At 38.7% G+C, this 10062-nt stretch overlaps 1 protein-coding gene across 2 annotated transcripts in view; it reads right to left on the bottom strand.

Moving 5' to 3' along the window:
• LOC117482287 (arachidonate 15-lipoxygenase B-like) overlaps positions 1-9506 on the bottom strand; it is an 18839-nt gene extending 9333 nt beyond the window's left edge. Inside the window, exons 1-15 of one of the 2 annotated variants that reach the window (XM_034130351.1) lie at positions 9402-9505; positions 9028-9178; positions 7288-7489; positions 7059-7146; positions 6685-6807; positions 6350-6450; positions 6014-6180; positions 5744-5887; positions 4839-5042; positions 4650-4736; positions 4401-4570; positions 2464-2585; positions 2244-2344; positions 1545-1715; positions 713-1450 (exon numbers count right to left, since the gene is read on the bottom strand). In XM_034130351.1, coding sequence (XP_033986242.1) covers positions 1271-1450; positions 1545-1715; positions 2244-2344; positions 2464-2585; positions 4401-4570; positions 4650-4736; positions 4839-5042; positions 5744-5887; positions 6014-6180; positions 6350-6450; positions 6685-6807; positions 7059-7146; positions 7288-7489; positions 9028-9171 — 2004 coding nt within the window. In that variant the 5' untranslated portion in view covers positions 9172-9178; positions 9402-9505 and the 3' untranslated portion in view covers positions 713-1270. Of the gene's footprint in view, positions 1-712; positions 1451-1544; positions 1716-2243; positions 2345-2463; positions 2586-4400; positions 4571-4649; positions 4737-4838; positions 5043-5743; positions 5888-6013; positions 6181-6349; positions 6451-6684; positions 6808-7058; positions 7147-7287; positions 7490-9027; positions 9179-9401 lie in introns of those variants that run through there. The other variant, XM_034130352.1, reaches the window with a different exon arrangement.
• Between the last annotated feature and the right edge of the window lie 556 nt (positions 9507-10062).

Raw genomic sequence — 10062 nt, 5'->3', positions numbered from 1 at the left:
TTTGTTTAAGCCATTGCTGTAGTCTTCTTTGTAATGTGCTGGGGCGGCAGGGTGAGGGCAGCCCACATCCACAGATTTAACAAGTTCTCTAGGATGTTGGGCTCCTGAGGGAGGAGCCTGATTATATGTTTGTGTTGTCTTAAAAGAGGATGCTGCACAACATGTTGCAGCATGTGACAATAACCGTCACCCTCTCCATCATTTGCTAGTCACTCACACTTTTATTTTATTATTTTATTTTATTATTTTATTTTACGGGATAATATGGGACATGCATTATGTGCAATAAGGGTACCTTATTTATTTATATATTTTGTATTTGCACTCTTTGCATTGTTTCTTACTTCAGCTGGGCTTCAAGTGCACAGGTTCCTCTAAGCAAGTTTTAGAGATTTTTATTTTTGTTTAATAATAAAGGCTGGACCTGTAATATCAACATGTCAACATAACTATACCTGTGTCCAGAAATAGTTCAATACCTTTGATTTCCTTAATCCTATTGAATCTGTAGCTTTGACATACATAAAGAGTCACTTAAAGAAGTTGGGTCATTTGCTCAATAAAGGAACTAAAATGGAAATCAGAAGGAATTAATAATCATTACCAAAAAAAAGTGTATTCACATATTTAATATCATTATTAATAATATAAATAAGTATAAGTAATTCAACCAAGTTGCGTCTCTCGGGGAACCAAAAATCCACCACATGACTTTTATATTCAGATGACCCACACCATGTTTATTACATTTTCCATATCACATACAAGTTTAAACAAACACGTTAGAATTGTCCCATTCGTCCATGAAAGATGGATATCATAAGAAACTTCTCACTAACTGTTTTTTTTTATACATACAGATACGTTACACGGCATGTAGTGAATATGGCAAAACAAAATTCCCTCTACAAATATTTATCTTTTCATTATTACCGTAAGTAATAAGGCACAGTTTATTTAAGTCTTACAGTTGTAATGCAAAATAATATTTTTCCAGGAGCTATTGATTTTGTTAAGATACCCTGTGTATTGATTAATTGGCTAATAAGAAGAAATAACATGTCGATTATGATTTAAAACTGTATATTTTCCGTTTTATCAATCAGGCTGTTAAAAAAATTCCCAGATCATCACTCAATGATCAAACGCAGTATAGTTTCCTTCCACCACACCAACATTATTTAATAACATGCAGTTTTTCCCCGTTTCTACTTTGGTTAATATGAAGGGGAATTTGGCCAGCACCTCAGGAACATATTCCTTCTGATATTCAGATAGCCACACTATTTTCTACCTTCGCTGGATCCATGTATGTGTATGGGACGTTCACGGTCAAGTTTCTAAGACGGATGCGTGCACTCAATGCTTGAAGATCTCCTTGATAGGCCCTTATCAGTTCGCAGTGGGTCGTCTCGTCAAAGTCGGCATCAGGGTAGTGGACAAGATGTGCCTGATAGAATCAATTATACATAAAAAATAAATGTTCGATCTGAACATCTTGAGGTGATATGTAATTTATTTCACAGGAAGTTTTGGGCACTTACGGTGTCAGAGATCGAGTTGCTGAGTAGCCACAAGGTGGACATTGCGTTAGCTGTCTGACCCTTGTTAGGCAATGTCTGCAGCAGTGTTTCCTCACTTGTTTTCCCCTTTCTGGTTGGTGGAGGAAGTTGCATTGTGGTTGGAGTGTTGGGCATCCAGCCACCATAGTCATACTGCAACAAATTCATATTTGTGTGCCATTACATTTAGAACAAAGCATGTGCAGACATTAATGGGCAAGAGAGGATGAGGAGAGGAGAGGACAGAGTTTTCTAGTGCCTCCTTGACGTTCAATGTTTTTCTGGATTTTTAGTGTCAGCTCTTTCTGCTACTACATCCACAAACTCACAGTACCTGCCCGTTTTGCAATAAAACCTTTTTAAAGTAATACAAACTCCTGTTTCTGTTCTCATTGTTTTGCATTGTGGGTTGAATCCAGTTGCTCTTGTGAGTTTAACAGCATGTTATAGTTTGTTGATTTTGGCTTAAAGCCTCACTGTGCCTATAAAGCCTTGCTGACTTGCTAACATAGCTTTCAAATACTATTTATTTTAAAGACTTGCTTACAATCCTCTAAGTCTAATGTAATTTTCTTTAACAGAATTCATCCATCGTTCTCCAGGACAGAAACATACTAATAAAACCTTATTTACCCATTCCACACAAATACACAATAATTGTGGTATATTAGGATGCTTCACCTGTCCAGTGTTCACGGCTGAGTGCTGTCCTGAGCAGGTGAAGATCACCATGGTGACAAACTTCACCAACTCTGCCACAGTGTTGAATCTCTGTGGGATCCCTGAGAACCAGAGGGAAGTAAATGCTTTACTAAGACGCCTTTTTTTAAATAATCATATTACAATGGTACATAACTGTGCACAGTTATTATCTAAATCATTTAGCTTTTCTTTAGCCCACCTGTTGATGATCGGGAATGAAATCCATATTCAAAGATTTCTGAAATCCAATCCTGCAGTTTTTCGTCAACCTCAACATCAGCATCACTTTCGTAGTGGAAGCTGAGCATTCCCTGCACAAACCTGAAATGTAAAACACATTTCTAGCTGGTGTATTATACACACTGCACTAGTATGACTCTCTGTAGGGACATCATTGAATGGCCCATTCCTTTAGAAGAATCAGGTCTGTGCTTTTGAAGATTTTGGTGAAATATTTGACAAAGAGGATCCTAACTTTGAGGAATAGTTTGACATTTTTTAAGACATGCCAATGTAGCTTTTTTGCTGTGTTATCCCAGCTTAACCTGGCTTCCATGATGCATACCACCAATGGGTGTCACTTTGTTATGAAAATTGGTGCCTCAGCCTACAGTGGGGTTACTCAATAAGCACACCATATTCATACTGTAACAAATTAATATTAATCACACACACACACACACACACACACACACACACACACACACACACACACACACACACACACACACACACACACACACACACACACAAATATGTTAAACTTATATCGTTTTGATTTAGTTTTTCCTGCCCCACCATTTTGTTTTCATGTTTGACAACAGTGATGTGACCATTGTAATGTGAGTAACCATGGACACCGCTGGATAGTCATACTGGGTTGACAATTATTGTACTTGTTGCAAGCTAGCTACACTACTGGGTTCCCAGAAATACACCCATCAACTGAAAACGGATAAACGGTTCTCAAGATGGTAGATGTTCTCTTGTGTAGATAAACCTTCTCAAGGTGTCTCATTTATAACATTTATTTGTGCACACTATTATTCCGATTTTTAAACAAACTATACTTTCTAAAATTGTAGGGGACATGTCCCCAGCGAAAATGATGCCTATGCTACCAGCAAATTAAGTTTGTGGTCTTATATGAAGTATCATGCTGCATGCATTTGTTGTTAAACAGTGACCATGAGCAACAACCATATAGAGTCTAATGGTTACCTGGCAACCTTACTGGGATTTCAAAACAAACTAAATGTATAAAATGTATTATTACACGGCTGAGTTGAAAACTCGATTCTGATTGGTCATTACAGATATCAGAGGGTATTAATACTCGATAACAGACCGCTGCTACAGTAAGCTAAATAATGACCGTTGCCGAGAAGGATCAAGCGAGAGAAGGAAAGATAGAGCGTTAGATGTCAGAAATGTCAACAGAAGAAGACAGACAGGAGGTAAACACTAACATGAACACGGTATGGGCTTCTCTGGCGTTGTTTAAGGACTTAAAAGAAAAATAAACTGTGAAAAGACTTGGACAGTAAAAGAAAACATTGATCTGTGCTGCCGTTCATTTAAAATTAAGTTGTTTTTGTTGCAGTTCCAGCCATTGGTACGCCGTGGAACAGAGTTTTTTTAAGGATAATGTACAGCAAGGCTTTTTCAATATCTTTATTTTTCAATATTGAAAAATGCACATTATCCCTCACCTAAGGTAAGAGATAAGTTTGAGAATTGGTTGTATAGGTGTACGTTTGACACTTTAAGACATCTTAAAGTCTTTGTAGCCAGGCCTCATGAAACAAAACATGGAGCACACTTCTGCAGATGGGGAATGGAACATAAACTCTAATTCTGCATTTGTATTTTCAAGTTGCTTTACTACAGGACTAGTGCTCTTTGCTGGGGCAATAACTGCATTCAAACAGATCCATAGCCTTTGTGCGTTCCAGCGGATCTATCCTTTCTTCATTGACATAATTAGCTTTATGTGATTCAGTTGTATGTTTGGTTCCAACAAACCTAACCCTAAGCATCATCTGAGTCTTTATCGCATGGCAACTACAATATACATTATTTGCATCCCTAGCCCATATTATTATTGCAGAATAGAAACTGCCTACACTATGATACCTTTGGATGATACCCCAGAGCTTGAGTCCATCATCCCTGTAGTAGAAGTTGGGCACAGCCTCCAGGCCACGCTCAGTGATGTCCTCTGGTATGCAGAGGGAGCTGTAGGTCAATGAGGACAGTGATCGCTTCAGGATGGTCTTCAAAGCCTCTCCACCAGAAGATACAAACTAGGGAACAGTCAATATTTCAGGATATAGTTAGAGACAAATACTGTACATGATATTAAAAAAGTTGATCTTTCCGTACCTGTGAGAAAGCTCCGTTCTCAGATATGAGGTTTGTTCGAGCTAGGACGTTGATATGCAGAGTGTAACGAGTGTGAGGTATGAGCAGCTGGAAGGAGGGAACTCTGTTAGTAACACTATTACATTCTAACAAAGTAAGCAAGTTGAAAAAATACAGCTACAGTAATTCAAGTATTATTATTCCAGGTACCTTATGCAGTAGATTTTCCCTTGGCATATTGCGCATCAGTGACACTGTGAAGACTTCAGCCAGCAGATGTGTGCGCAGCAGGTGAAAATTGATTTGATGCAGGTTGAAATCTGCACTTCTCACGAAAACCTTGGCCATCAACCAGTCATACTCAGAATCAGTAGGCAGGAAGATGGGATTGTCTCCTGCTGGAGTCTGATTCAGCTGCAGGAGAAGGAAGGGTGACTGTGCTTTTCAGTCAATCTTTTAAACGCTTAAATATGGAAGTTAAAGCAGAGGGACTGCATCCACGGACTGGGACTTCATTCACTGCTTAGGTAATCACTACTCCTATATCTTTACATAGAAAGTAGTTTCATAGCAACTATTTGCTATGTTGCTCAGGAGGAAGAGCGGCGTCCACCAATTGCCGGGTCAATGGTTTCAATAGTGTCCTCGGACAAGAAGCTGATCCCTAAATTGTTCCCGATGGAATGGCCAATTGGGGTGTAAATTAGTCTCCCCTAATTAGTGTGTGGATGGATCAATGCTGACATGAGAGTAAAGCGCTTTGATTGGTGCCAGAGACTGGAAAAGCGCTATATATATATACATAATATATATATATGTACTGCATTTATATAGAACCTTTAAGGGGAAATATACATTTTCATTGAAGCCCATGTCAGACCAAAGGGTTCACTTCAGAGCAGCAGCCCCACGTTCCTTTGTCTTTTATACATCAATGCTTTTGTGTCTTGTAAAAAAAAGTTGATCCGACTCAACTATTCCTGCCTGGCTCTGGCTCAAGCAGGAATAAATAAACGTATAGGCCGACTTCTTCTGCAGTTTGAATGATAGTTGAATCAATGATAGTTAATCAATGCATAGATCTTTTATGTTAGCTACTTGAGTGCAAATCTCACCTGAATAGCGAGTGGCATCAGCTCATCATGAGGTGTTTTGTGGAGCAGGACGAGGGGAGCCGCCATGTACTGCTGCTTCCCATCAATGATGTTTGGTGTCAGTCCATCCAGAAGCTTGTAGTCACACAGGAATATGTTGCCTTTCTGTTTTAGAGAGGATGAGTAACAATTTGAATCACATCAACACAGTATATATTACACATACTAAATGAACATCTTAATTCACCATGTCATTGGGGAAAACACTACTGAGAGTATCAAGACACTCACCTTCATTTCCTCTACCAAGGTATACGGACCTCTGGGGAAAACCATCTCATCAGTGACAGGAAAGTTGTTGGGCAGAGCTGAACAACGTCGGATCAACATGGGGTTGACACCATTTAGGTACTGGTAGCCAAAGAAAGCATCCTCTTTCCAATGTTGCTGGACATAGACTGGACAAAAGAGCTGCACTTAGTTGAGTTTATGATTTTCTTTTATAAAATCTTTATCTTAAACAACTGTCTTTTGTGGGGTCTCTCAGGGTTCTGTTCTCGGTTCCACCTGATTTAACATTTTCGTTCACAAAATCAATTAATAATTTGAGATTCTATGATAGTACACCTGATAAGTGGTTCTTGGTGTTTAATATTCCCGTGATATCATCAAGATCAGTCCAGTTCTCTTTGGAATCAGCAAGTCCCTTCAGGTTCAGCTCAATCAGCCTAGAAAAAAAACCTGTATTACAATACAATAACTTTATTTGTAGGTAGGTAGGTAGGTAGGTAGGTAGGTAGGTAGGTAGGTAGGTAGGTAGGTAGGTAGGTAGGTAGGTAGGTAGGTAGGTAGGTAGGTAGGTAGGTAGGTAGGTAGGTAGGTAGGTAGGTAGGTAGGTAGGTAGGTAGGTAGGTAGGTAGGTAGGTAGGTAGGTAGGTAGGTAGGTGTTCTAAAGGCTTCACCCAGCGATGACATTGGAGTAAAACTCCCATTTCTTGGTCCAGGAGAACTGGACCTCCGAGGGCAGAGAAGAGGTCGTTTCTGCCTTCATGCAATGGGGCATTCCTTCTCCATCCAAATGCCAGCTGTGTTAAATAGAAAAAGGTGGTGAGGCTGCGCTGTTAAAACTACCACTCTAATGCTTAACAAGGGAGAAAGTGCACCTACAAGTAGGCTATTTTATTTGTAATCATAAACCCTGATGCAACAATGTCACGCTGTGATTCATTTGTCATTAAATATCATGAATATATTTACCCAAAGGTGGAGGAGGTTTAGATACATGTTATCTTTGGAATAGATACAATTAAAATGTGAATATGCTCTGAGCACTTACAGATAGTATTTCTCTCGCCAATCCGGGTCAAATAATTCCCACAGCCTGTCCAAAGTAGCAGAGCGAAGCTCATAAGTAATCACCGGAGCTTAAAAAAATAATAAAAAACAGATTTAACATACAGAATTTTCTCTGGACTCCTTATAGACCAGCTTGAATAACTTGTTATAACTTCATATCTTCTGGAAAGTGCACATTGTACAGGATGTCAAACAAACATTTCACAAACCATTTTCTTCTCTGAAGTTTTGTACATCAGTGGTAGTGATGGAGCGGAAAATGGGAAACTTGTAGGTGCCTCCCTCAGGGGATTTGACTACCACCTTGACAGGGAACCAGCTATCATCTTGTGTTTCTGGTGGCTGTTTGTCTAGCTCTATCCCATACAGCTTTCCAATGGAGACAGGGCAGGAAACAGTGAAAGAAGACACCTGGTGTAATGACAGAAATTGTTTGGAAACATTGATACAAGCAGTGGCGACTGGTCATTAGGGGCAGGTGGGGCACAGCCCCACCTAGTGTCAGCAGAAAGTATTACAAATAATGATTACAAAAATGCAAAAAAATAAATAAAAAAATATATAAAATATATTTTAAGATCATGTTTAATCATCTGATTCGTCTGTACATTGCTGTTTTAGTCTGTGTTCTTCTAATTAGTGTGTCTACAGTCACAGTGTGTGCCTATTGAGCTGTTTAGAGCCATGTGGGACAAAACCTGATTATGCCCCTTCCTCTCGCTGTGAAGTCAACGGTGACTGTAAAAACTACACTGCGCATGCTCAGAGTATTTTGTAATGAAATGTGTGGCAAAAAAATAATGACCAGAGGGGCATGGAGCTACCATCCCCACCATACGTCATCTCAAATCATTCAGAGCTGATTGGCTGTAAGTACGTGTGCCGCGAAAAGTGTGGTGTGTGAAGAGGAGACGAGAGAGCTGCAGTGACGCGTCCTAAAACCAGGAAGTAAGCTGCGCATGGCTTCCCTCGACAAAAAAGCAATGAGATTTCTCCAGAGGATTTTAGAAAATAGCTGGAAATAAGATCTGTGGGAAACGTACCTGTTAGATAAATGCACGTTTTGATTAGCCGGATAATATCCACATGTCTACCCTACTTTTATAATTTTTTTATCATAAATCTATGGATTAGATTTATGATAGACTTTTGAAACTACAAGAACATAAGGAGGACTTTTACAAAAAAGTTATAGACATTTTTGTCCAGAAGGATAGGCAAATGGACTTCATCTTCAAGTCAAGGTAAGACCGCAATTTGATAGAAAATGGGATCTTACTAAGAGAGAACAATTCAATATTTAAATGATAAAATTACATTTTTTGGGTATCCTTTTGTTGAACTGTCTGTTTAAAATTAATCGAAGCATCAGACAAAAAAAGCTTTTGAAAATAATATTATATTTTGGTTTAGGTCAAAATATAATATTTGTAAACCTGAAGAGTCAGTGCCAGTGCCTCACCAGCCATGAACCTCACTGCACGTCACTGCAGAAGCTTATATATAGACATCTACGTTTTTTGTGCCCCACCACTTTTGTACATATAAAAACGCCACTGGATACAAGAGATAAAGTGTATTTGATAACCAATAAGCTTAGACATCCAAATGATTATCACAAAATGACTGAATGTATAAGGTTTGAGAAAATAATAAAATGAGCGCAATACAGAAGATATGTTCACTGTCTTTGCTTCCTCTTCCCAGAGAGCAACTAGATGTCAAGGCTGCAGAGTGTTCCTTGTATGAACACTTACCTGTGCTATCTTGTATTTCAATCTTATTCATGTTGCTTAATAAACACCTGAATTACCCTACAGGGATAATTAAAGGTTTCTATTATTTGAGTTTCTGTAAATTAGAACACGTGTGTGTGTTATCTCTTGTTCAGTTTGAGGAAGCATGTTAAAGCCTTTGTTTAAAAATAGAAAGGCATATTTAAGACTTACAGCTCCTGGGATGAAAGAGGAATCTCCTTCAAGCCAGATGCGTTCGCTCTCCCCATCTGTTCCCTTCAGCTTAATGTGGACCCTGCTTGAAGTGCCGGCATCATCGCGGCAGCCAGTGGATACTGTCACTTTATAGTCCACCATTTTCACTCTGAAAAGCAGAAGAATCCTGGTTGTTAGAGAACTATAATAACCATTCAGTACTAATACGAGTAACTGTGATTACATCGACCTCAGTGCAAAGAAACCATTCAAATTCTGGTATCATAATTAAAAGCAAAAAGTATTATACAACTAATATAAAATGTCCCACTGAATGTGTTACTGTCCAGTCATTGCTTAACTGATCAACAATCACAAAGCATCTCTCTTACCTTTTAATGAGCGAGAAGTTTCTCTGAAGAAAGGCTCTTTCGATAAAGGTAATCCCCACTGATTCTGCTATTTATACTAACAGTTTGTGGGAGTGTCCAGAAAGAAGTAGTAGAACTAGAAAATGCATACGGAACCGACTAACTCTCCTTTTGTGTATGTACAGCTCTCAACATGCCCAGACTTGTAGTGATTTTCTCCTCGTTTAATACTTTTCTGAAAGAAAGAGGTGAAATGTGCTAACGTGACGGCCGTCTTGGTGTTGGTAACGTGTATTGTGCGAGACCAGAGATGTAGTTCATTGAGCGGTTTCACACAAAAAAAAAAGTGTTACTTCACAGTTGTGCGACCATTTTTTTTTTTTTTTACTTGCAAAATTATCTTTTCAATTGACAAACATCATATGTGTAATTCATGAAACAATTCAAACGGGATCGAAAGATAATTTTTTTCTCTCGCCATTGACTTCAATACATCATTTTTAACTGCTTTTTAACTTGACATGTTTTGGTATGTGTCTGAACCTCTCTTTAGTGGTTCATTAATAAAACAGATATTTCAAGTTGTGCCTACTTTGTTCATGTACTGTTGAGGTTAATTGCAGTAGGTGTGTGCTATAATGTATTTACAAAGTGTGAAGAGGAGGCAACTTTAGAATAGGGA

This window comes from Trematomus bernacchii, unplaced genomic scaffold (genome assembly GCF_902827165.1).
Source record: "Trematomus bernacchii unplaced genomic scaffold, fTreBer1.1, whole genome shotgun sequence".
In the NCBI taxonomy this organism is placed as follows: Eukaryota; Metazoa; Chordata; class Actinopteri; order Perciformes; family Nototheniidae; genus Trematomus; species Trematomus bernacchii.
This window is presented reverse-complemented; position numbering and strand designations above follow the sequence as displayed.